We start from the raw sequence: 27,903 nt of genomic DNA, 5'->3' as shown, positions 1-27,903 counted from the left end.
AGGGGTCGCTGGAGGCTTTGCCCGCTCAGGGAGGGAGGGGGCGTGGCTTCCCTGCTGGGCGGGCGGCCGTGCCTCAGTCTCGCCCCCATCGGCCGCTGCCTCCGCGCGCCAAAATCAAACCCCTGGACCCGCCGGCTGGAAAACCTGCTGCAGGCGGGAGCTCAGCTTGCGTGTCAGGTCACGTTCGGCAGTGGCGCGAGCCCCAGCGCGCACCTGTAGCCACTTCCCAGCCCTCCCTGCTGGATGTGCTCGGGGCCGCCACAAGACCAGAATGGCCACCCCACCGAAAAGGAGCTGCCCATCTCCCGCGACCGGCTCTGAGGGGACCCGCATCAAGAAAATTGCCATCGAAGGGAACATTGGTAAGGAGCCTTGGGAAATGTCCCCAAAGCAGGGGGAGCCTGGCGGCGGCGGCAGCTGTAGGGCCCCTTCGCTGTCTCTCTACTGCTCCTCAGTGAGGGCTTTCTTCCAGCCTGGCTGTGTGGATGCGGACACGGCCTCGAATTCCCTTCGCTCTGAAATCATTTTGCCCTGTCCTGCCCAGCTTCTGTCATGTTCCCCGAGGGTGGCGATGGCCCCCGGGGCGGCGGGTCGTACATACCTGGGCATTCAGGCCTTGTTAAGGCGCGCTTTGGGCTAGTTTCCTCCTCTTGTAGGGATTGCGCAAAGGAAAGGGTTGTTTTTGGTTTTGTTTTTCTGTTGAGGGCGTGTGTGTGTGTGTGTGTGTGTGTGTGTTAGTTCTTGAGGTGTAATTTACATACGTTAAATTATCCTTTTTTAGGTGTCCTCTTCAATGAGGTGTGACAAACATATAATGCTGTTTTACTGCGGTCATGATCAAGATTCAGTACATTTTTAGCACCTCAAAAAATTCCGTGGTGCTCTTTTGTAGTCAGCTCCCTCTGCATTCCTACCCCTTGGCAACCACTGATCTGGTTTGTCTCTGTTAGTTTTGCCTTTTTCCAGAACGTCCTATAAATGGAATCACAGAGTATGTAGCCTTTTGTGTCTCGCCTCTTTTATTTAGCATAATGCTTTTAGATTTTTCATATTGCTTGTATCTGTAGTTCTCTTTTATTGCTGAGTAGTATTCCATTGCATGGATATACCACAGTTTCTCTCTTCCCAGTTGTGAACGTTTGGATGGTTTCCAGTTTTGACGATTATGGATAAAATGGCTCTAAACATTTGAGTACAAAGAAAGAGTTTTTTTTAGTGATCTCAGTATCATGGAGCTCCTCACCCCATCCCCCACATCCAAGTAAACATTGGCTTATGATTCAAAGACCAGTACTGTTTCTGTTCCTAACCCAGATGAGGGCAGACTATACCATGCATGTCATTTTGCAAGGTACATCTGAACTTACATTCTTCTGTATTTCCTACCACAGGAAACCTATGCCTGACACTTCCTGTTCTGATAGAATTTTTTTGGCTCCAAGTTGGGTACAGGCCATTCATGCATACAGCAAATGTTTTTTTAATTCTTACCACATTCAGAGCTCTTGTACTTCTTTAAAAAGATGGGACAAAGCAGATGCTTCAGCAGCACTCCAAGGAGTAGAAAATAGCTGAACACACTCTTAAAGAGGAGATCTTGTTGCATTGCTCCGGTATTCAGGCACCAGTAGAAAAGATCCCTATAATAGACTCTCATTTCCTCCTAGGATAAGTTCTTTGAAGTTGAATGTTTACTAGTAGGATTCCTCATAGCTACATATTGGATAAAGAAGAACATATATAAAGGAGGAAGTAGTTGAACAAAGCCATTTCAAAAATAAATTTAAATGAACAACCCTTCAGATCAATACCACAATGAATCAATCCCCTTCCCTTTCTTAAATCCAATTAAGCAACATATCATATTAGAAAGTTACTACTTCCCAAGCATCTTTAATCTTCCCAGCACCTGAAATAATTTCCTAATATGTCAGGCATGTCAGAAGAAAGCTGGATTTTCTAACTTTAAATGCTTTCAGACTCTGGCTGATGCCTGATTTTTTAATATGTTCCTTGGATCCTCTTTCTTGCTTGCTTGCTTTCTTGCTGTCTTTTCTTTTCTCTTCTTTTCTTTTCTTTTCTCTTTTCTTTTCTTTTCTTTTCTTTCTTCTTTCCTTTTTTTTTTAAGATTTTATTTATTTATTTGTCAGAGAGGGAGAGCACAAGCAGGGGAAGCAGCAGGCAGAGGGAGAAGCAGGCTCCCTGTTGAGCAAGGAGCCCAATGTGGGACTCCATTCCAGGATCTTGGGTTGGTAACCTGAGCCAAAGACAGGCGCTTAACCGACAGAGCCACCCAGGCATCCCAATTGGATCCTTTTTCTGAACATGTTTTCCTTTCCTTCCTCCATCTACCTCAGTGAATGTCCAGTGATCATTTTGTATGCTTCCACTTACCATTCTAAATGCTCCATACAAAATCTGTGGTCATCGGCCTTTTTCCTGTGATTAAATCTAATGATCATCTAGTTTATTCTTCAGACTTTTTCTCCTATCCTGTGGTGATAATATGACTTTGTGTTTTGCTTCTCAGCAATTCTCTGTTCTATGTTACCTTCTTATTGACCCCCTTCCTCCCCATCCCTGTTTTTTGCTCTATGTGTGATCTTTTTGAAAAAATATATTTGTTTATTTATTTATTTGAGAGAGATGGTGGCAGACTCCCCACTGAGCTTGGATCCTGACATGGGGCTTGATCCCATGACCGATGAGATCATAACCTGAGCCAAATCCAAGAGTCAGACACTCAACCCACTGACCTACCCAGGCGTCCCTCTATGTGTGATCTTTTAACGTTCTTTTGGTTTTTTCTTCTTTTCTATTGCCTATGTAATGTCCTAGTTTTGAATATAGTTCTTCAAGTGAAAAGTAAGTTTTTTTGCCCTCTTTGGATCCCGTTTATAAGGATGAGGAAGCTTTCCTTGTAAGCTTGCAGAAGCTGCCTTTTTAAATTTTAATCTCTGTGTGTGTATTTTTATATACATATGGAGAAAAAAGAAAGAGAGAGAACACATTATGTTGACCAAAGAGGTCTAATATAACCACATTTGGTGACTTCAGATATGAAGGGTGTGGTGGTCATTAGGAGTGTGGCTACACCCTGTTAAATTCAAGGTCAAGACTTTCCCTACTGTTAAATGGAATGTATTCCCAAGTAATATTAAAATAGTGAATATAAAATGTCCTGATTATACCTGAACTATTTCCTTTATTTTCCCTGTAGGTGTCTCAGAAACTAGTGAATGATCAGGGAGAAGCAAAGTGCATACAACTTTTTTTTTAAGGGTTGGATAAGTGAAGCAGAGAAAACATGGCTATTCCTTATAAGGGTCTTTGCAAAAATGTTTTTATAATTTCTGTTAGGTACTATGGCTAAATGTTGTATAGTTATATAATTAGTGTCATATAATCATACTAATTTTCATTGTAAAACTCTAGGTATTGGGTACATCTTTATATTGATTTTATAGTTCATTTGGCTGTTTCTAAGTTGGTTTTAGATAGGAAGGATTTAAGTTTGTAAACTGAGAGAATAGAGCCAGTAGACAGAAAAATTTTGAAAATGCCAGAGCTTATAATGATTGTTCACTATAGTCATAGCTTGTTTATCACAACAGTTTCCATAAAGAGGATATTATTATTATTATTATTTCCATTGTATTATGAAGAAACAGGCTCAGAGAGGTTCAGTGACTTACCCAAAATCACATATCTAATTAAGTGGAAGAATAGCTTTAAAAGTTATCTCTAATTACTTGGTTAAGGAAAGGCTAGGACTAGGATTTTTTTTTTTTTTCCTCCCGTAACACCTTGCCTACAACTTCACCAGGTTTTAAATTCTTCTGTTCTGTGGCTTTGGTAAGCTAAAAACAATAACAAACGTGCTTAATACCAGTGGGTAGGGACTCTTTTAGTTTTCATTAAAACAAATCTAAAGAGAAAATTTAAGAAATTGAATATTTTTGTTTTTTGTATTGTTTGCTAGTATAAATTTTGAAAAAGCTGATGACTATTTTGACTTTTTTTTTCCCTAAGTCTCCTTCTTCAATTTTCCTTTTCCTCTCACAACAGCTTCAGGGAAGACAACATTTGTGAATATCCTTAAACAGGTCTGCGAAGATTGGGAAGTGGTTCCTGAACCTGTTGCCAGGTGGTGCAATGTTCAGAATGCTCAAGGTGACTGTGAGGTATGAAAACAAAATTAACTAAATAAAATAAATATCTTTTGCTTTAGAGGACCAGTGATATTTAACCTTCTGGGTTTGTTTTTTTTTTCTAATAAAATTTTCAAATCTAGCTTTAAGTCTATCTTCATCTTCATACAGGGATGTGTGTATATATGTGTGTGTGTGTGTGTAAACATTCATTGACCTATGCACCTAAGATTTATGTACTCATTGCATCTAAGAATTTTAAGGGTTTTTAAAAATTAATTAAAAAGTTAAAAAAATCTAATTGCAAATTAAATTTCTTGAGTAGCTTTTTACGTTCTGTTTAAAACCAAGCGAACAAGGAAAACAAAGACCAAAATAACTACCCAGTAACTGAATTTTATTAGTTTACCTTTTTTTTTTTTTAAAGATTTTATTTATTTATTTGAAAGAGAGAGACTGAGAGCAAGAGCAGGGAGAAGAGGGAGAAGTGGGCTCCCGGCTGAGCAGGGACCCCACCCCCACCCCAATCCCAATGCGGGGCTCCATCGCAGGATCCTGAGATCATGACCTGAGCCGAAGGCAGACGCTTAACCGACTGAGCCAGCCAGGTGCCTCTATTAGTTTACCTTTTGAGCCTTTTGTATTAGAGAGAAGCATTTATCTTCTTATTTCTTTGTACTTTTCATTCTTGCCAGACTTTCACCCTGGACACAACTGTCAATTTCCCAGCACTTTCCATTCTACATTGCAAATAAGAAAGAAGGAATAACCGTTAAATTTCATTTTTTATGGCAACATTTTTTATTGGATGTGTATGAAGGAAAGAGATCTGATTGCTAAACTTTCATTTTTGGAGAAATGAGACTTGAAATTGAAAGCAGCATAGCAGAAATCTTCAAAATGGCAATGTGTTCTAGAAACTTACTTTGTTAGAATTGCAGAAGATAGAGGATTGAACAAAAATGTCTATTTTTTCAAGTTTAGCTGTTGGTATAAGGAAATCTGGGAATAATAATTGAGTATTTAAAATGTAAATCATTAGCAAGATATTCTGTAGACTTTGAGGATGTATATATTTTTAAAGATTTTATTTATTCATTAGAGAGAGAGAGAGCACAAGCAGGGAGAGCAGCAGGCAGAAGGAGAAGCAGGCTCCCCACCGAGCAGGGAGCCCAATGCGGAACTCGGTCCCAGGACCCTGGGATCATGACTTGAGCTGAAGGGAGACACTTAACCAGCTGAACCACCCCGGTGTCCCTAGGATATATGGTTTTGAATAACCAAAACTATTTTCTCACACAACAATTTGTCAAGCATTGTTAAATTTAGGGGTGCAGCTTAGTACACTCTGATCCTTAGAATAATCCAGGATTAAATCTTGAAGAGACTTCCTTTCCATATGGACTCCATTTTCTTAAGAAATTGATATTTCAGTCTGATCTGTGGGGAAAGGCAAGATTAGCCTTAAGTAGAATTTTAAAGTGGGTAAATTCTTTCTTTCAACATTTTTCATTGACACATGATATAACTATTGGAAAGTATAGGAAACTTATGTATAGTTTGAAGAACAATTGGAAAGCTAATCATCAACCAGGTCAAGAAATAGAATATTACTGATATTCTAGGGGCGCCTGGGTGGCACAGCGCTTAAGCGTCTGCCTTCAGCTCAGGGTGTGATCCTGGCGTTATGGGATCGAGCCCCACATCAGGCTCTTCTGGTGGGAGCCTGCTTCTTCCTCTCCCACTCCTCCTGCTTGTGTTCCCTCTCTCGCTGGCTGTCTCTATCTCTGTCAAATAAATAAATAAAATCTTTAAAAAATAAAAAAGAATATTACTGATATTCTAGAAGGCCCTGTTGTCCTTAGGTTACAGTATCTCCTTTCCTGGGGTAACAACTCTCCTATGGGTAATCAATCACATAAAATAACTCTTGCAGTAATACTTCTTTTGCTTTCTAAAAATAATTTGACCATACGTGAGTATATCTCTAAGAAATATAATTTCGTTTTTCTGTTTTTGAATGTTATATAAATGAAAACAACCGTTCGCAATCTTTTTCCTCTTGCCTTTTTTGCTTATTAAGTCTATGAAATTTGTCTGTCTTGTTGCATTCAGTTGCAGTTTGTGCATTTTCATTGCCATATAATATTCAGTTGTATTCATACATCACTATTTGTCTATTCTATCTTTTGACCAATTTTTGAGTGATTTCTAGTTTAGTTTCTGTAAAAACAGCCCTATCACAAACATGAATCCTGGTACACGCATGCAAGAGTTCCTCTAGGAATAAGTAAAATCCCTGGTCGGTGGGCTGTTTGTATGATGCCTGCTTTCCAAAGTGGTTATTATCCAGCTTCCTAATTTTTGTCGTTCTGTTGGGTGTTTAATATCTTTTATGTTTTTGATTTGTATTCTTTGATTGCTAATGCGATTGTGCTCCTTTATTTAATTAATTTATTTGCCATTTGGATTTCTTTTGTGATGTCCCTGTTCAGGTCCTTTTGTCATTTTCCTTTGAGTCTTCTGTCTTCCTTCCATACTGCATTTTTACCTTCCGAAGTATGTCTTGTGGCCTCTTTCACTGAAGTGCCCTGCTCAGGTTTGCTTACCATTAGAAATGAGAGACCTATGTTCTAAAAACACCTCTTTCCCCCTCATTTTTGGGGTAAACTATCAGTGCAGTTATTCTCAGATGTTAGGTTGGAAGTAGACAAATTAAACCAATGTCAGAAATACCAAAGGGATTCTTTCTTTGAGAGACTAGATTGGATTAGTTGACCTCCATAAGGCCCATTTTAGTTTTAGTGTTGTAAGCTTCTAACTCATTAAATATGTATAACTGGTTCTTTGGCACCTTAGAGGCACGTCTCTGCCTTTCAGTATACCTGTAATTAATCTGGGGTACAGAAACTGACATATAAAAACCAAAATGCCAAAAATTTTAATTTGTAGAGAGAAATGTAATTATCAGATTCACCAAATTAGGTCAGTGTATTCTCTGTGGAGGCCCATAATTCTCAACTCGTAAGAATCTCAGAGTTTTAGGGTGTTCTATAAAATGACAAACAATCCCTTGGGAATTTTAATATGTGGAATACCTCCTGGTTAAAAATGACTGCCTAGTGAATCCCTGTTAGTGTTGGGATTATATTGACCCCTTTAGTTATGTTGGAGAGGAGAGGTTGAAAACATTGCATTAATATATAAGGGAAGACAGATTTATAATAAACAGGTTGTCTCTTAAGCTTAGAATCAGAGTCTGGGGGAATTAGTTACATTATCTTAATGACTGGTATCATCAGACTCTATCACGATACATGGATGCATCTGTCTCTGTTTTAAGACTCTTGGTTTCATGGGTCTGATACTCATGTTTATAGGTAGGGCATTTTCTTCCCATGTACTGGAGTTAGAATTCCAAATTGACCTTTATAACTACCATGTGGATGAACCTATATGTTCATCATGCAGTTTACTGTGATCTAGTCATGTCTCCATGATATTAAAATTTGATAACCTTAATTGGTGCACGTTCTTAGCAAATAGTTTTATTTTTGTGTATATATTGGGGTCTGTTTATGTTGTGACTCCTCTGTACTTCTAGGTGGCATTTCAGACAGTATGGATAGTATTTTGGGATAAGTTTGTGGAGTGTGAGGATGGTGATGGGTGGGTTCTCTGTATCTTTGGATATTTTCTTCCTTTATTCCACATCTCCACTAAACTGAGGAATGGGATTTTCTTCCTTCATCCTCGAGCCCTTCTTCCCCAGACTCATTTCTGATTGATTCTTGGCGTTATAGTGTGAATCACCCACGGTCCAAATCTCAATTTTCTTAGAAGGCTGTCGATAGTGACGGTCTTCAGACCCAACCCTGGCAGGGTCAGTCCTACTTTGGATGTTCTTCATTTAATCACACTTCTTGGCAGTTGCTGTAGAATTGGAAGAGTTGGATTGTCCGTACCTTTGATTTCTTACCCTAGGCAGTAACTTAATTTGCACCTGCATGCTTTGCTTGCATTTTGTTTTTTAGCTTTTTTTTTTTTTTACCTGCCACCTAGTGGCTGAAATGCTGCTATACTATTGATAAGCTGAACCAATTTTAGCAAAATAATGAGGCAGAGTACCTAAAAAGATTATGGAGCCTTCCCACCTTTCCCCTCCCATGGCGAGATTATCTTTAGAGGTGCCACCCAGATGATCTTCAATCTTTGAATTGAAGGTTTATTTCAAATAGTCGCTTATTTGGTGGTTTATATTATTTAGGCCCAAAGCTTTGATTTAATTGCTTCCTTTTAGCTTATTTTTGAGATGGACAAGTTCTTAGGAACATATCTCTGCTTTGTCCTGTTTTTCTTATGGAGCTGAAGTCTTAGGGGATCTTTGTTACTAATTGTGAAGTATTGTTTTACTTTTATCCAACACTTTTTACCACTAAGAAGCTACTGGAAATTAGAACTATGATAAAGAAGGGATAAAATACACTTGTTTTTCAAATAACAGCATTTTTTGATGTCATTCTTGAAAATTAATTAGGAAAGCTTGATAAAGTACTTCTACTCATACCTTCTGAAATCACTTGATAACTTTTGTTGACTATTTTATGATTATCTTGTTTGGTAGATTCTGATCTTTTTTGATTGAACTTAATTCAGCTCTTTTGCATTGTTTACAAAGGTTAGCTTAGAATTAAAAGATAAATGATTTTGTATCTTTACTCAATATTACTGGTTTTCACTTCTCTTGACAATAACTTGTGCTTTCTGCAAAATAATGAAGTATTCTATCATGAAGTGAGTTACAGAATTACAGATATGAATGACAGAGTAAAACTTATCTGTTATCCCACCACACTGTATGTATCTTATGTATAGTGGAGATAGTAATTTACTATATCTAATATTGGCAGTGGGGGGGGAGACATAATTTTTAAAAATATTATACAATAATATGTGTTCATTGTTTGAAGTTAAGTTTGAAGTTAAGAAAATATCATAGATTACCAAAGGAAGGAAATAAAACGTCCCTGCAATTTTATTACCTAGAGAAGACTACAGATCTTACTTGGCACAGCAGTATACAGTTTTGTGCTTTGCTTCCCCCCCAGTGTTTATATCAAAGGTAATTAAAATGACATTCTGTAAATGATTTCTAAAGGCAACCGAACTTATTGTGTGCATGTACTAGTATTTATATAATATAAATGCCCACTAATAGTGGAACGATAGCCTATTTGCTTAGTAATGTGATAAACATGTTTGTGGTTAAATCTGTATTCTGGGTTATTTAAGACAAATTTCCAAAAGTGAAGTTAAGTAGGCCGAAGAATATAGATTTTTAAAAATAAATATAACTAAGCTGCTTTCTGGAGATATTCTATCAACTCTTACATAATATAATTTGACCCTGAGGCATTCACATTTTTATCTGGATCCTTTTCAGAGGGGAAAAAACTGATAAAATTATACTCAAGTTGGTAAAAATGATACACAGTGTTTTTTTGGATAAATTTTTAATATGTATTTTATTCTTAACATTCATAGTTGCATACAAACAACCCTGCAATTTGTAGTCTCCAAAACTTCATGCATAGAATCAAAAGAAAACATTTTGTATGGGCTTTTAGATTACCCTGAAAAACTGGAAAATGATATCCTGGCTTACTGTTAATTTTCTAATTTGGTGTAGTTAAACTCAGACAACAGCTAACATGTTGAGAGCTGTGAAATTGTACTGCAGATTTTTGATTTAGTTTTAATTTAAGCATTTATATTTTTAGAGCAACTAGCTGATTATTATTTTTATAATTGGGTGATAAGTCAGTATTGGTTCTCTAAATTATTTTCATGTAGTAGACTTTGAAATTACTTTGGGCAAGAGTAAAAGAGTATTGGAAAAGCCAAATAAAAGGAGATGTGTACTCTTTTTGTGTGTGATTAATATTTTCATTGTGGTAAAAACACGTATCATAAATTTTACCATCTTAACCATTTTTAAATATACAGTGCAGTAGTATTAGGTGTATTTACAATGTTGTAAAATAGATCTTAGAATCTTTTCATCTTGCAGAACTAAAACTATGTTCATTAAACAAGTCTCCTTTGCCCTTTTCCCTTAACACTTGGGAACTGCCATTCTTCTCTCTTATATCTGTGAATGTGACTACTTTAATTAATTAATTTTTAAGGTTTTATTTATTTATTTTTTAATTTTAAAGATTTTATTTTTAAGCAATCTCTATATCCTTGAACCCAAAACCTCGAGATCAAGAGTTGCATGCTCCACTGAGCCAGCCAGGTGCCCCTGAATTTGACTATTGTAGATACCCTGATATAATTGAAATCACACAGTATTTGTCCTTTTGTGACTGGTTTCTTTCACCTAGCATATTGTCCTCCAAATTCTTCAAAAAAGTTTAAAACTTCTCACTATGTAACAAGCCCATTTTATATATGTAACCTACTTTGTTATCCCTGTGCCTAGCAAATTTATCCTGTGTTTTTCAGATGAACGAAGTTCACCTCTAATAGATATTATTAAGTTTATGTATCAGGTAGATTTAAGGTAATACTTGCTGCTATAATGAGCTCTAAAATCTCTGTAGTTCAAAATAATAAAATTTTATTTCTCAGAGAACAGTGCAGTATGGTATTTGGTGGATGGCATGGTATGCTGTGTGACTCAGGGACTGAGACTCTTTCTAAATTGTGGCTCATCTAACCATTCAAACTTAAATGTTTATTAGAATGACCTGGAAGACATGTTAAATCACATATTTGGGCCCTACCCCCAGTTTTTTATTTAATAGGTCTGGTGTGGAGTGAGTGCTAAAAATGTGCATTTCTCACAAGTTCTCAAGTGATGTTGATGTTTCTGTTAGGGAGACCATACTTCATTACCCCTGCCCTGGAGCTGAAGTTGAGAGCCTCCCCTCTAAGGTCTTGGTGTCCTTTGCTTCTAGCTGATGGAGAAAGAGGTCTTTAGAGTGAAGCCTGGAAATGGTATTCATTGTTTCTGCCCTACTTCCATTGACTAGAAACTGAGTCACATGGCTACACTCAACTACAAGGGAGGCTGGGAAATAAAACTTAGTTTGTGTCCAGGAAGAAAAACAACGTGGCTTTAGGCAGCACATAGCAGTGTCTGCCACACACATATTTCTAAACAGGAGCACGTTAAGTTTATTTTTTAATGTAACTTAAACTCAGAAGTACCAAGTTTAATTAATTTATGTGGAAGAGATCTTCAACAAATATTCTCTATTTTCTACTTCTAAGAGATAAAAAAATAAGCTATTAGAAAAACTTAAATATGCCCTTTGGCTCACAGTCCTAAGCGCATTCATTTTATAAAAACATGCCAGGGATAATGTGACCAGGAATACAGCAAACTAATCCAAGACTTAAATTTTTGTGTTTTGAATTAACATTTTGCTGCAGAGAATTCTGTATATACATGGATACCACTACCACCCTGCCCCTCTACTTTAGCATCAAAGTTATGTAATTCCTTTAGTGAAGTGAAAAAACTTCTTTAAATGATGTTAGGCTTAAGCTTAGAGTCTACTTTGCTATCAGATAAATGCTAACACCTATCATGAAATCAGCTGTAACTCATGAAATCAACTGTGACTCATTAATATTCTGATTAATTTAATGTACAAAGGGAGAAAGCCTAGAGGATCTATTTTACTTTATTATTTTTCAATTTTTTCATTACTTTATATCACTGTTTTTTTCCCCTGAAGGTATTTTTGAATTTGATTTACTTTAAAATAAATAACCACAATCATCTACTACCTTTCTGAAGAACTAGGGAAGTGCCTAAAAGCTGGTGTCGATACTGAAAGAAATTTAATGTGACCTGGTAGTTCTGTTTTATTGGAGTTTTTTTGTTTTTTGTCTTGTTTTTTTTTCACATTATAGGTTTATGCTTTTTTTTTTTGGTCTACTCATAGACCCTCTTTGAGGGGGAGTAGCTGACATACAAGAAAGGAAGAAGTTTTGTTAAGAGAAAATGTTTTTGGATTGATAAAAAGTTTACCACATTATTTTATGTTTGCCAAACTCTGCTTGAATGACAATACATGATGGAAATGTGCTTTAAAAACATATATTTAATTACCTTTTCTTTTAAGAGGGAATGTTTGTAATAGTTGAAAGTACTGGATATGTCACGTACAAATAAGCTGAGAAGAAGGAAGGAAACAAATCATTTGAATGGCCCAAATGGAGGTCACAAAATTATGCATTAAATTTAATGTGGTTGCTTCATAGGGTATCTACTTTGACACAATCTAATAAACTTATTTTCTGATGAGAAGGGGTTATCAAGGGAAGGACTGTAAAGAGATGGCCATGTCGATGACCTGACATCTAAGGAAGAAATAGACTGAAAAATAGACAAGAACTAAAAACGAATACCAATTTGGGTATAGATTTAGTATAAGATTGAATAGCAATTTGAACAGTTTGTGCCTGATATTTTATGTGTACATTGGAGTCTTGTGTTCTGTTGCTAACTTCTTTTATAAATCCGGCAGTCGATATTTATAAAGTTGTCTAAGAGTGTCTATTACTGAGTAATTGTCAAAATGCTATCCTTACGAGGGTAGGAAAATAAAATACTAGTGTCTTCTCCCTATAAAAATAACTACATAAAAGAGTGGTTAAGTTGATAAATTTCATTTAGCTGAAAATATTCACTTGTATGAAACATTTTCCCCCTGGAGGATGCTGAATAAGTGGAAAGTCAGTTTATAATTAAATTAACAAAGCCTTTTTAATGAAATTTAATAAATTTATTCTTTAAGCAGTTTGGGTGCTTATTTCAGTTCATCGTCTGCTGAGAGTTTTTTCTAAACAGACCTATTGTTGACGGTTAGCTTCTTGCTCTTTTATGCTTTTTTTTTTCAATTTTGGGAAGAAGATTCAGTTAATTATGTGGTTTGTGGTATGTAATTTAAATTCTGCCTCAGAGTGCCATGTGTTTGTGTGGTTTTTAGTTCTTAACTGAAACTTTGAGGTCAATATTTACACTTCTGGATTTCTTCCCCCAGAGGAAAACCACCTACTTTGAGTATGAACTTCTAGGCAGTGTTCAGGGGTGTTTATTTGGACTAGGATTGAGAATAGGAATTAATCCATCATATTTTATTCCTTGAAAGTTACTATACAAGATTAAAGACTTTATACGCCTTTTTTCGGGAACCTTTATATAGCTTGACATTAAGGAAAAGCTGAGGAAGCATCCTTTGCCCTCCATAGGGACCTATGAAGATAGCTCCTTATTCCTTCCTTTTGTCTGGGACTATAGATAAATATTTCACCCTACAATGCTCGTGGTGGATAAACTGTTTTTCTTCTAAAAACAATAGTATTCAAGATAATCAGCTGTTAGGGCAGAGCCCATTCCTGGTTTTCTGACAGGCAGGGAAATGATCATTCCTTAGTTCACAAAGAGAGGACGTCTCTCCTAAGATGTTTTGCCTTCTGGTTGTCTAGACTATGAATAAAAGCTCTTCTTTGCTAAAGCAATTGCAGTTGAACTAATAATAGTGGGATATGGTTCCTGTAAATGGAAGCATTAGATTCATATGTTTGATTTGGCATGTGTTGATCCTTTTAGGGATTACTGTTGGGTCACTGGAATGTAGAGAGAGGGAATATTAGGAAGTGAGAGTGGCTGACATATGCTAAGGTATGTGAGGTTGTCCTTTTTCTTATAGATAAAATTGGAATTGGTTTGATTTTCCTTCCTAAAATGGGGCTTAAAAGTTTAAAAAGGGAAGCATATGCTTAATGATAAGATTGTAGGTGAAATTCAGTTACATTATATGCTGTTGCAATAAAATTTTACATATAATCTGAATATTTATAAGTTCTAATTCAGCTACTGTTTAGCCATATAACCTTAGCACTTTAGTTTTTCTAAACTTTTCTTTATCAGTAAAATGGAAATGATAATGGGAAAAAATCAAAGCTTGTGCAAGAATTAAATAAGAACAAAAATGGAACTCCACTGGGTTGGAAAGGTAAGGTGCTGTAAATTAAGTTAAAGTACATGGATATTTGGGAGATTCTTATACTAAAAATTTTTTTGTTGTTTATCTGAAATTCAAATTTAACTGGAGGTCCTGGGTTTTGTTTTTTCTTTCATAATCTGACAACTTCAATATTAAAGTATTATTACTGTGAAAGAAAGAATGAATATTGCCACAAAAAGGAAGAAATTTCAGTGGCTTCTTTTTTGTTCATCCTCTTATTTTGATATGGTAAGTGTGGAATGGTAGGATTTATTGACTTTGACGTATAGTAGTGAAGTGGCAATAGACAGTCCTCAAATGCTCAAAATTATCTCCTATATATTTTACAAATTAAAGATTCATTTAGAATAACAAGTCTCTTTAAAAAAAATCCACATATTAATTAGATATCCCCTAATATAAACTACTTTAATCAGACTATATAAAAATCTAATAATAAAAATTTCTGGGTAGAGGGTATTGTTAAGTGAAATAAGTCAGAGAAAGGCAGATATATGATTTCACTCATGTGGGATCTGAAAAAAGCAAATGAATAAAAAATAAAAAGCCGAGTTGAATCTATAAATACAGAGAACAAACATGGCTGCCAGAGGGGAGGAGGATGGGAGATGGGCAAAATGGGTGTAGGGGAGTGGGAGATACAAGCTCTGGTTCTGGAATAAGTAAGTCACAGGAATAAAGGGCACAGCATAGGGAATATAGTCAATGATAGTGTAATAGTGTTGTATGGTGCCAGGTGGTAAATACACTTGTGGTAAGCACAGTATAAGACATAGATTTGCTGAATCACTATGCTATACAACTGAAATTAATGTAACATTGTGTGTCAACTATACTCAAATGAAAAAAAAATTTTTTTATATGTGAAAAGCAAGCAATACTGTGCCTGTAGTTCCTCTCAGTAAAAAGTACCTAAACCAAGTCACCCATGCTTCCATTAGGTGGGACATATGTTCTGCACATATCTCTTCTATGAGTATTGAGGAACCACAGACTTTTAAGTAGGTCTATCAATATTTAGTATATTAGAAATTTAACTTGAAACACTTTAAAAATTTATCAGCTAATTCATTTAAAAATCACAGTAGTAAGCTCATTACGTTAACATAAATATTTTCAAAAAAAATTTAGTGAGAAAAGTGACATTGTTTTACATTCTGCACATCTCTTAATGTCTGACTTATTAGCAAACCTGAGTTCTCATATCTGCTTCTACATTCAAACTGTTATAGCTTCTAGAAAATTATACTTAAGGGCACGTGCATGGCTCAGTCAGTTAAGCGTCTGCCTTCTGCTCAGTTCATGATCCCAGGGTCCTGGGATCAAGCCCCACATGAGGCTGCCTCCCTGCTCATCCGGGAGCCTGCTTCTCCCTCTCCCACTCCCCCTGCTTCTACTCTGTCTCTCTTTGTCAAATAAATAGATAAAATCTTAAAAAAAAAAAAAGAAAATTATATATTCATGAGAGAATGAGAATGGAAAAAGGTACATTTATTATTAAAGTAGTTTTGTTTTGTTTTGTTTTTTTCCTTGTAGACCCCTGCAAGAATCTCAGAAACTCCTCAGGCTTTCCCCTGCCACACTTTGACGACCTCTGTTCTGGATAATATATTTATCTGTAGAAATTAAAGACTCAATAGAAACTCTAGAAAATAAGATTCTTTAAAAAAAACCAAACTCCTGCGTCTAAAAGATTAGTAATTCCCACTGTGTCATCACATCTAGTTTATGTTCCTATTTCTCTATTGTCTCATAATTTTCTTATAGTTTGTTGATATCAAGAGTCAAACAAGGTTCACATGTTATATTTAGTTGATATGCCTTTCAAATTTTTATTTTTTTATTTTTTTATTTTTTTATTTTATTTATTTATTTATTTATTTTTTAAAGATTTTAGTTATTTATTCGACAGAGATAGAGACAGCCAGCGAGAGAGGGAACACAAGCAGGGGGAGTGGGAGAGGAAGAAGCAGGCTCATAGCAGAAGAGCCTGATGTGGGGCTCTATCCCACATCGCAGGGATCACGCCCTGAGCCGAAGGCAGACGCTTAACCGCTGTGCCACCCAGGCGCCCCTGCCTTTCAAATTTTAATCGATTGGTTCCTCTTCCTCTTTTCTTTGTAGTTTATTAGTTGAAGAACCTGGGTCATTTGTTCTTGTACAGTTTCCATCATTCTGGTCTTGGCTGAGTGCATCTCTGTGGTATAGTTTAACATGTTTCTCAATCTCTGTATTTCCTGTAAATTTGTAGTTAGATCTCTAAAGCTTTGATTAGATTTGGTTTTAGTTCTTTTTTGGCTAGACGTCTAGTCTTAGGTGCTGATATGTATCTTCTTTCACATTCCATCAGGAGGATGTGTTTTGTGAGGTTAAAATCAATCAGTCCGTTCTGATTTGCATTTCCCTGGTTTGTTCAGGTTTTGTCAGCCTAATTCACGAGTTATAAAATTCCCTATTAGCTTTTCTCTAATGATTTTAGGATCTATTGCTGATTGTTGCTCTACTCTAATATATTAGTTGGTGTTGGAAAAGGTGATATTCTAATAATCAAGCCTGTTAGCTGAGATTCTTCAGTCAAAAAAGACCTTTTCCTCATCTATTCCATTAACCTGAAATAACTTGTGTAGAGAGGGCCAGAATAAAATTTTGGGTAATTTTTTCTTTCTACCTAGAAATTTCCAGAGTAATTAATTGGTGACCTAGCAACCTCCAAAGATGATTGAAGAGTTTGGATTTTTTGTTTTCTGGTTTTCTTTAGTATTATGAATTTATAAATTTTTGCCTTCCATTCACCATTCAGGGATGTTCAAAGGGTCCTATCTTTTTGACATGTTGGCTCCCTTGCCCTTGGTAGAACCTCAGCAGAATTTGATCAATTACTTGTTTCCTGGAACAAGATATGTTAAAATCATTTGTACATTTCTTTCTTCAGATGTGGAATCAGGTATGTGACCCTAAATCCTTTCAGTGAGAAATGGTATTTAGAGATCATAATCTGGGTGACATTTATGTTTATTCCTAAAAGGTTGTCATTGTTTATAGGCCTTTTGGTGGACAGAGCTAGGTAAACTGTATTTTATAGAAAGGAAAATAATTCATGAGTTCTAGATGCTATTTCAAATTCATTTATAAGATTACAGAGATTGGGGCACCTGGGTGACACAGTTGGTTGGGTATCCTACTCTTGGTATCAGCTCAGGTCATGATCTCAGGGTCATGCGACTGAGCCCCATGTTAGACTCCACACTCAGCATGGAGTCTGCTTGAGGAGTCTCTCTCTCTCTCTCTCTCTCTCTCTCTCTCTCTCTCCCTCCCTCTGTCCCTCCTGCTCATGGTCTCCATCTCTCTCTCAAAAAAGAAATAGGTTACAGAGATTTTACTTTATTTTTTTATTCTACATTTTTTTCTTAAACTAAAAATATTGGTTCTAACAATATGATTATGAAATCACAAAATTTTAGGGAGGACTTGTTCTGCGTTATTAGAAGATTGGGACCTAAAATGCCTAGAGGGGCCAGGTAGCTGAACAAATAAATCAGGTCTGTTGTGAGAATCAACAGGGAATGACAGGGGCTGATAAACTGGAGAGCATATGTCCCACCTAATGGAAGCATGGGTGACTTGGTTTAGGTACTTTTTACTGAGAGGAACTACAGGCACAGTATTGCTTGCTTTTCACATATAAAAAAAAATTTTTTTTTCATTTGAGTATAGTTGACACACAATGTTACATTAATTTCAGTTGTATAGCATAGTGATTCAGCAAATCTATGTCTTATACTGTGCTTACCACAAGTGTATTTACCACCTGGCACCATACAACACTATTACACTATCATTGACTATATTCCCTATGCTGTGCCCTTTATTCCTGTGACTTACTTATTCCAGAACCAGAAGCTTGTATCTCCCACTCCCCTACACCCATTTTGCCCATCTCCCATCCTCCTCCCCTCTGGCAGCCATGTTTGTTCTCTGTATTTATAGATTTGATTCTGCATTTTGTTTATTTTTTTATTCATTTGTTTTTTTTTCAGATTCCACATATATGAGTGAAATCATATATTTGCCTTTCTCTGACTTATTTCACTTAACGCGATATCCTCTAGGTCCATCCATATTGTCACAAACGGCATAACCTCGTCCTTTTTCTGGCTGTGTGATTTCTGCTATATGTATTTTTATTTATATTTTTATATCTTATTATATTTTATATATATCACATTTTCCTTATCCATTCATCTGTTGGTGGACACTTAGGTTGTTTCTATATCTTGGCTATTGTAAATAATGCTGCAATAAACAAAGAGGTGCATATATTTTTTTGAATTAGTGTTTTTGTTTTCTTTGGGTAAATACCCAGTAGTGGAATTACGGAATCATATGGTCATTCTATTTTTAATTTTTTGAGGAACCTCCCTACTGTTTTCCACAGTGGCTGTACCAATTTACATTCCCACCAGTAGTGTATGAGGATTCCTTTTGCTCTACATCCTTGCCAACACTTATTATCTTTTTTGATTTTAGCCATTCTGACAGGTATAAAGTAATATCTCGTGATTTTGATTTGCATTTCCCTGATGATGAGTGATGTTGAGGATCTTTTCATGTGTCTTTTGGCCATCCGTATGTCTTCTTTGGAAAAATGTCCATTTAGGTCCTCTGTCCATTTTTTAATCAGATTAGGTTTTTTGGTGTCGAGTTGTATGAGTTTTTAAATATATTTTGGGTATTAACCCCTTATCAGATGGATATATCATTTGCCAATATCTTCTTCCATTCAATAGATTGCCTTTTTGTTTTGTTAATGGTTTCCTTTGCTTTGCAAAAGCTTTTTATTTTGGTGTAGTCCCAATAATTTATTTTTGCTTTTGTTCCCTTGCCTTAGGAGACTTACCTAGAGGGGTGCCTGGGCGGCTCAGTCATTAAGTGTCTGCCTTCGGCCCAGGGCGTGATCCTGGGGTCCTGGGATCCAGCCCCGCATCGGCCTCCCTGCTCCTCTGGGAGCCTGCTTCTCCCTTTCCCTCTCCCTCTGCCTGCCACTCTCCCTGCTGTGGTCTCTCTCTCTCTCTCTCTCTCTGGCAAATAAATAAATAAAATCTTAAAAATAAAAAGAGTTATATAAATATTGACAACTAATTCAGATTTTTAAAAGGGCTAAACGAGTATTTTCTGCCATAAGCTTTTAGTTTGTGTATAAATTTGTATAAAAGCTCTAAGGAACTGATGGTTAAGCTAGCCTTTCAGGTTCTTCTAGACCTCAGGTAACCTGAAAACTGCAGTGGGAAAGAGCAGGAGGAAGAGGACCTGTGATGCATTTATTTATCTAACTTCTCTTTTTGAGTTTTTTAAAAATTTAAATAGCTCTATTGATTATTAATTTTGCTTTTTGTTCCTTTTTTCAAATTCAAAATAGGAACTGACGACGTCTCAGGAAAGTGGTGGAAATGTTCTTCAAATGATGTATGAAAAACCTGAACGATGGTCTTTTACGTTCCAGTCATATGCCTGCCTCAGTCGAATACGAGCCCAGCTTGCCTGTCTTGATGGCAAGATCAAAGATGCAGAGAAACCTGTATTATTTTTTGAACGATCTATATATAGCGACAGGTATATATAAATGACTTGCCCTTGTCATTCTGGAATCGTGGCTTGTGACTGGAATTTTTTTTCTGTTTCCTGGTAATCAAAGGAATAAGAGAGGCTGTGTTGAGGATTTGAGATGCAACATTATTAGCAGTTTGGTAATAATGGCATTAGAGAAGTTCCAGCATTAATAATCGCTAGCTTCCATGGAGACTTTGGGGAATATGATAGCCATCTCATTCAGATTTGCAGAGAAGTTTTTTTCTTCCAACCTTCTTAAAATTTTCGTCTACTGTGGTTAAATCTGGATCTGTATTCAAGACTTGCATCTTGAGCAAGATCAAAAATCTCCAAGGGGCCTTAGAGTTACCCTGCTTATGCAAGGATTCTTTTAAGCTAGAGAGTTGGTTCAGAACAAGTGTTCTCAAACTTTGGTCTCAGGATCCCTTTCCATTCTTAATAAATTGAAGAGCCCAAAGAGCTTTGTGTCTTACTGATATTTATGTTATTAAAAATTAAGATTGAGAGGGGTGACTGAGTGGCTTAGTTGGTTAAGTGACTGCCTTCGGCTCAGGTCATGATCTCAGGGTCCTGGGATGGAGCCCCGTCCCACATCGGGCTCCCTGCTCAGCAGGGGAGTCTGCTTCTCCCCCCTCTACTTGCTTATGCTCTCTTTCTCACTCACTCTCTTTCAAATAAATAAATAAAATCTTTAAGAAAAATTAAGATTGAGAAATATAAAGAACATTTACTAATTTATTTAAAATTAGTTATAATAAACCTATTACATATTAGCATAAATAACATACTTACAAAAATTATATTTTTCAAAACAAAAAAATTAGCGAGAAGAGGATTGTTTTATATTTTTGCAAATCTCTTTAATGTCTAACTTAATGGGAGACAGCTGGATTCTCATTTATGCTTCTATATTCAATGTGTGTACCATGTTCTTTTGGTTCAAGTATTGTATATACAGTAATCTGGCCTCTCATGGAACCCTTGGAAAGATCTTGGGGACATTCAGTGGTCCTTACACTACATTTTTGAGAACTGCTGGCCGAGAATATATTTCTTGTAGTTGGAGATATTCTATTGATTTTTTTTCTGCTAAGGCATTATCAACCTTGGATTTTGGGAGAATGTTCCATGTCCATTTAGTAGATTTATTTTCTCTTTTCTATTTCTTTGTGTTTTTGGGAAAGGAATTATATTTTGATGTAGACTCTCTTTCAGGTATGTCTTTGCATCTAATTTGTATGAATCTGAATGCATGAATGAAACAGAGTGGACAATTTATCAAGACTGGCATGATTGGATGAATCAACAGTTTGGCCAAAGCCTTGAACTGGATGGAATCATTTATCTTCGAGCCACTCCAGAGGTGAGACTCAATAGAAATTTGCTTCCTGGGGCACCTGGGTGGCTCAGTTGGTTAAACATCTGTCTTCAGCTCAGGTCGTAATTCCAGAATCCCTGGGTGGCTCAGTTGGTTAAACATCTGTCTCCAGCTCAGGTCATGATTCCAGAATCCCAGGATCAATCCTGAGTCAGAGCCATGAGTTGGGCTCCCTGCTTAGTGGGGAGTCTGCTTCTCTCTCTCTCTGCCCCTCCCCCTGCTCATGCTCTCTCTCTCTCTCAAATAAATAAACTGTTCAAAAAAAAGTGTTTTAAAAAAATTTGCTTGCTCCATTGACAATTTAAAGTAATATTTAGAAGTCTTTTTAGTGGTATGCAGTGAAGGCAATTTAGTTTAACTCCACTCCCTACTCTCTACTCCCCACATCCAAATTAGAAACTCGTAACTGTGTAGATAGAAGCATTCTCTTTTTCTCAGCAAAGAAGAAACCCAAATTTGGCTAGTTGCTCTCTTAGGCCCTCCTCTGTGCTTCCTCAGTTTTGTTCTTCATTATTTCTTCCTAACTTTTGCAAGGACTCTTATCTATCACAGCTAGATTTAAAAATTTGCTCAAGCAACTCCTAGAATATAGGCTTCTTGGTGTGAGACTGGGTATTTTAATTACTGTTGAATTTCCATTGCCTAGAACAGGGCCTAGGTACATAGCAGGAGCTCAGCAAATATTTGTGAATGAATTGCAAAGTTGATGGGAGTCCATTTCAAGAAATCTTTTATGTTTGTTCATGGCTTGGACTGGATAGCAGCTTCAGGTGAGAGGAGACATAGAGGACCCTTTCCATTTTCAATTAAAGGAGCTTACTTGAAAATGAGCCTTTCATGATAGGTGATAACAAAGCCATTCTTTTTTTTTTTAAAGATATTAGAGAGAGAAATAGCGAGAGGGAGCACGAGTGGTGGGGAGAGTGAGAAGCGGTTGCCCTGCTAAGCAGGGAGCCTGATGCCGGGCTCCATGTCAGGACCCTGGGATCATGACCTGAGCAGAAGGCAGATCTTAACTGACTGAGCCACCCAGATGCCCCCATTCTTGTTTATATATGAAATTATGTAATGAATCCAGGAAGTGGATTCTTTTCATAAAGCTAACCTAAATAAGAGCTTACTGTATTAACAAATTTCTGTTTTTCGTGCTTACAATACAGTTTTTCTGTTATTCTTGTGTCTTCCCTAAGCTACAAAGTAGATAAGCTCTGTTGAATATAAATGTCATGACTTCTAGCCTGAACGAATGTTGTATTGCTATTGAAGCTGAATTTTCAAAGAAACTAGGTTTCTGATTCCAAGTGATGATTTTGTTCTTCTTTTTAATATCAAGGAAGCCAGAATTTAACAACAATTTTGAAATTCACTTTTATTTTTGAAAAGAATTTTTTGTTTTTAATTATGAAAATAGTAAATGCAAATGCGGAATGTAATACTAATAATTTCATTTTGCTAGAAAATACAGTCAGTATCTTAAAGTCTAAACACAAAACTTTCATTTCATCAATATTATTTATAATATCTTTTGATTGTAGGATCATTTAAGTATTTGAAAAGAGGATTATAATAAATTTTGAAGCACAGTTTGTATATTGAACTTTTTACCAAACTTATTTTTACAGTATTTTTTAAGTATGGATCTCGTAAGTTTATAGTCTTATTCTGAAAGTACTACTTGGTGTAGAGCCACCAAATGGTTGGAAAGTACAAGGAGGGAAAAATGAACTATTTCAACTTTCTAGAAGGAATAAATGGAGATTTTGGCTAGCATAACTAAAAAGACACTAGAGAAGAAAAATTTAATGACCGCAGACAAGAATAATTGTTCCTTGCCCCCAACCCCTTTCTTATTGTTTGCTTTTAGAAATGCTTGAATAGGATATATTTACGGGGAAGAAATGAAGAACAAGGCATTCCTCTTGAATATTTAGAGAAGCTTCACTATAAGCATGAGAGCTGGCTACTGCATAGAACACTGAAGTAAGACTTCCTTATTCTTATTTACTATTTACTTTAAAGACCTTTATCAAATTTTAATCTAAAACATGTACAGATTTTCATTTTCAGCCATTTTTATTTTAAACTAACATAGGATCTCCCAGAATTAGTTGTGAATTTTCGTTCTTTTTAATGTAATGAGATCCTATTTTCTAAAGATTTTTATAGCTAATCTCCTCCAGTGGTACGGATAGCATAATATATGGAATTTAAGTGACGAGGTAGGAAATATTTCTGTGTGCATTACTTATGTACTCCCTTTCAGAGAGAATTTAAGATGAGATACTTCAAATTTATTTTTTAGATCAAGGCTTGGAGGTAGTATAGCATAGTTGTTAAGAGCATGGACTTTGTTGTCATTAGTCAGATCTTGGGTCAAATCCAGATTTCTTAGTGTGTAAACTTAGGTACCCTCGGCCTCAGAGTGACTTCCCTGAGCTTTAGTTTTCTCATCTTCAAAATGCAAGCATTCCTTACTTTATGGGAAGTTTTTGGTTTTTGAGAAGAATTACATGTCACAATGCCTAGCTTTATGTATTTTATACTTGAGATTTTTAGATATTATTAGTATTATATAGTAGTAAGTCTAGGGGAGAAAGAAAGGGCTTCCAGATAAAGTACGTGCTGGATAAATTTAATATAAAATGATTGACAGCATTTTGATTTTCCAGAGATAGTATAAGAGTGAGTTTTTAGTGCTTGTCTTTTATTTATTGCTTTTTCTAGTTATTTTGTTCATCTCTCTCTCTTTTTTTTTTAAAACAGAACCAACTTTGATTTTCTACAAGAAATCCCTATCTTAACACTGGATATTAATGAAGATTTTAAAGATAGACACGACGGTCTGATTGAAAAGGTAGATTTATACAAAGGCTATACACTAACATTTGTTTTGTCTTATCTAGAAAAGTGTAACTTGTGAGAAAACAATTTTCTAACAGAAAAGAATACATAAAATTACAGTAAGAAATAGTTAAGAGCTTTAGAGGGATTTAGACCTTGGATTCTAATCCTAACTTTAAATTCTAGCTTTGTGGCCTTACCTAGAATGAGGAGGTTCTTTTATCCTTCAATCCCTTTATCTGTAGTATAGGGATAACCGCATTAACAGAAGTTCTTGGCCACCCCTTTCTCCTCTGCTTTGTTCCCTCTTCTTCCCCTCTTCCCTCTATCACTAATCTTTAGGTACTTGAATAATAAACTTTTTGTGAAATTTATCTTTTTCAACTAAATTCAGTATGGAAGATATTTGAAGTTGTAGGATAAAGATTTCATCCGTTTTTATACTAGCTAAAGTGTTGAGATTAAAGGATTTTTAGTTTTGACTTTTATGTGGGACCTTGTCAGTGATGAACCTGCATTGCCTGATCATTGAGTCATTGTCTTAATCACAGTTCATCTATCCTCTACATATTTGGGAGCTGATTATATTCTATTAATGAGTGGTGCCTGTATTGATAAAGGGACTGGGAGAAAACCTATTGATGTACACTTGAGAGAGAATAGTTATGGGAATTGTATAATAAATATCCCACTTTCCATGTTAATTAACTTAGTGATGATCCAAGATCTAAAGACTAAGCCACATTTTTTTGGTTTGTTTAGTTTTAAGAGAAATTTAATTTTTTTTTCCTCCTTCGTAAAATGCCTGCTATTTACTATAATAGGAACCTGACATTCATAAAGGATGTATCTCAAGAATTTTGAAAATCTCAATGTTTATTATTAACTACTCTGTAGCATATAGTTGTTTTTCTCATGATATAAATAAAGTAAAGCATATCCGGAAAATTCAGACGACCTCTTCATATCATAATGGTGTTAAAAGTATAGGACATAATTCATTCATGATACTATGAAAATAAATGAAATAAAATTAAATCAGCCATTCTTAAACTAAGAGCCAACCAACATTTTAACTGAGTGAATTTGTAAAACTACTTTTTAATTTTATCTAACACTTCTGTATTTTGACTAAGAAGTGTTGTTAAATGTTATTGTTTATTTTTATTTTCATTAATAATGCTAGTAGTTGGCTTTCTTTTTCTTATTGAAATACATAACTGACATACAATGTTATATATAGTTTCAGGCATACAACATACTGATTCAACAATTCTATATATTATGCAGTGCTTACCACCGTAAGTGTAGTCACCGTCTGTCACCATATAACATTATTACAATAGGTATTTTTTAGGTATTTCTTTTTTAGGTATTTTTTAGGTATTTTTACAAGGCAATAATCTTCATTTCTTCAGAAGAATTACTGTGTCATTTAGAATTTATAGAGAACGGAATCTTTTTGCATTGTGGTGTTGGTCAGTGGTTAGATTCATTCATGACTTACATGACCTTTCCTTGTATTTTAACATTACAGATTTGTAGACATGATTCAAATTTGTGCTTTAGGAAAATTATAAATTTTACATGTCTGGATCTTTCAGAGTTGTTTAAACCATCGCAATTACTAATATTTTGGGTGCTAAAGCTGCATGTCAGTGGTCTATGTTATAAAGCAATAATGAAATATGTGTTATGGCTGTTACAGAACTGTGTCAATCTTAGATGTAAACTTAATAACTCCTGCAATGACATTTTAGGTCATTTATCTTTTACTACTGAAGTATTAATATATCTTTTGAAAATAAATGCTGTGGCTTTGTGATGGAGTTACTTAAATAGTTGGGGTCTTCAGCTGTTATATACTATTAAATAGAGATGAATATTAGACATTTCAAATTAGTCAAGGAATTACATTAATACTTATTTCCTCCCCTCAGGTCAAAGAATTTTTGAGCACTTTGTGATTTTGCTGAAGACTACTGGCAGCCAAATGATTCCAGATACTTCAGCTTTGTGTATCTTCGTAGCTCAATATTCATACAATTCTCTAGAAAACCCAGGTTTTTTTTTTACCGTTTTTGTTCCAAGAAAAAAAATTGTTTTGACGAATTCTATATAAAAGTTTATGAGCAGTCTCTTTTCTTTTTTGCTTTAGAAAAATAATGACATCTAATTATCTCTCACAACAAAAATTCTGGAGGTAGATGGTTCCAGAGTAAGTACTGGCTAAATCACATTATAAAGGACCCAGCCTCCTTCTGTCTTTCCCCTCTATTATTCTCCTCAGCAGGTTGGCTTCTTCCCTGCCCCCCCGCCCCCCTTATTTCACTGGTGACCAGTTTCTTGAGAACTTTAATATTACATAGTAAATGGTAATGTGTCCTGTGTAAATTAGTGTACCTATCCCAAGCTGAAAAGTGGGATTTAAGGAATCCCTAAAAAAGGATTATGAAGTTTTATTTTAAATACTTTTGATCAATTGTCTCCCCTTCCATCTTAATTTATGTGGAAGATAAGACCACTTTAGTATTTAATCACTTCATTGATATTTATGAATGTGTCTACAACTCATTAATAAAGGAGCAGGTCAGACTTTGTTCCCATTTTGTAATGTTATAACCTATCTTATCAATATTTAATCTTTTTTTCTGATTTTGTTTCCACATTTGTGGTATGGGTGAGACTGCATCTTTTTGCATGGGATTTTAGAGGTTTAAAGAGGAAATGATAACTTAAAATGTTTCTATACTTAAGAGATAAATGAGTATAAAATTCAATTTATATGGAGCTTAAAATAGTTACCTACTTTCTCTCAGACCATTCTTTTAGAATGGAATATTACTCCTCTAGTTAGAAGATTGGTTTAAAATATGATTGTCTTTAACTCGTTTGAGGTGAAAGTATAGTTTTCCCTAAATTTCTTCTCATTTTTATAGGTAAAAATTTAGTGGAACATAGCAAGGGATAAGTTTTTCTATTTTATTTTTTGTTGACCCTGTACTAGGAATGAGTAGTTTTTCTTTACCTTTATACTTGGTGAGAAGTCAAAAGAGAAACTGAAGACAAGGTAGATTGTCTTCTTAGCAGTGTCGTCTCTTTTATCCCTGCTCTTACTTCCCGCCCTACCCTGCTTTCCTTACTGTATGGATTAATCAGGCAGCCTGCTATTTTACTTTATTTTTTTTATTTATTTATTTTTTTAGTAATCGCTCTACCCAGCGTGGGTCCCCAACTCACAACACCAAGATCAAGAGTTGCATGCTCTTCTGACTGAGCAGCCAGACACCTGGCAGCCTGTTATTTTAAAGTTTAAACGAAAGTCACACATTTCTACTTGGAGGACATCATGATCACTTGTCACTTCAGTTTGCTTTGCTTGTCCGTAGGGTTGTACCTTAGGGTTTGTTCTTCCTTCAAATTACTGATAAAAATCATCTTGTTTTATATGTTCTGTACCCTGAAAGCATTATCATTTTTGTTAAATATATATTAGGAAATACATATAATAATAAAGAAGACAAGGAGGTAGAATAGTTGTAATTTTTAAAAATCTGCATGGATTCATTTTACGTCTGTAGATAAATTTTCAAGTTTGTTTAGTTAAGGTGTGCAGTGTTTCGTCTATGTATTTAACCTTTCTACCTGACATTTTGGAAAAATTCTGTTTTTGAAATGAGGGAAAGAGTCACTTTGACTTTGAAACTCATTTTCCTTTTTAAAATGTCATTTTTTGTTTTGGTTTTTTGATAATCAATGATGATAATTTTGTAGGTTAAACATTCCAGATGCACTGATCTTTGAGAGGGAGATTTTGTTTCAAGTCCTACACTCACCATGAATATTGAAACTATCTCATGATATTATATGGGTTTTTTTG

At 35.5% G+C, this 27,903-nt stretch overlaps 2 protein-coding genes across 2 annotated transcripts in view; both read left to right on the top strand.

Moving 5' to 3' along the window:
* DCK (deoxycytidine kinase) lies at window positions 1–26,161 on the top strand. The gene is made up of 7 exons (XM_008693192.2): window positions 1–362; window positions 4,069–4,184; window positions 19,614–19,807; window positions 21,020–21,167; window positions 23,047–23,162; window positions 23,946–24,036; window positions 25,964–26,161. Exons 1-7 carry the CDS (start codon window positions 272–274, stop codon window positions 25,988–25,990), a joined length of 783 nt encoding a protein of 260 aa, XP_008691414.1. The 5' UTR covers window positions 1–271; the 3' UTR covers window positions 25,991–26,161.
* The window catches only part of SLC4A4 (solute carrier family 4 member 4), a 450,189-nt gene continuing 446,231 nt past the window's right edge, over window positions 23,946–27,903 (top strand). The window contains exon 1 of the mRNA XM_008693197.2: window positions 23,946–24,036. The gene's annotated coding sequence lies outside the window, so the exon portion shown is untranslated. The remainder of the gene's footprint in view (window positions 24,037–27,903) is intronic.

Source organism: Ursus maritimus, unplaced genomic scaffold, assembly GCF_017311325.1.
Source record: "Ursus maritimus isolate PB19 unplaced genomic scaffold, ASM1731132v1 scaffold_8, whole genome shotgun sequence".
Taxonomy (NCBI): Eukaryota; Metazoa; Chordata; class Mammalia; order Carnivora; family Ursidae; genus Ursus; species Ursus maritimus.
Note: the sequence above shows the minus strand (reverse complement) of the source record. Positions and strands in the feature narration are given on the sequence as shown.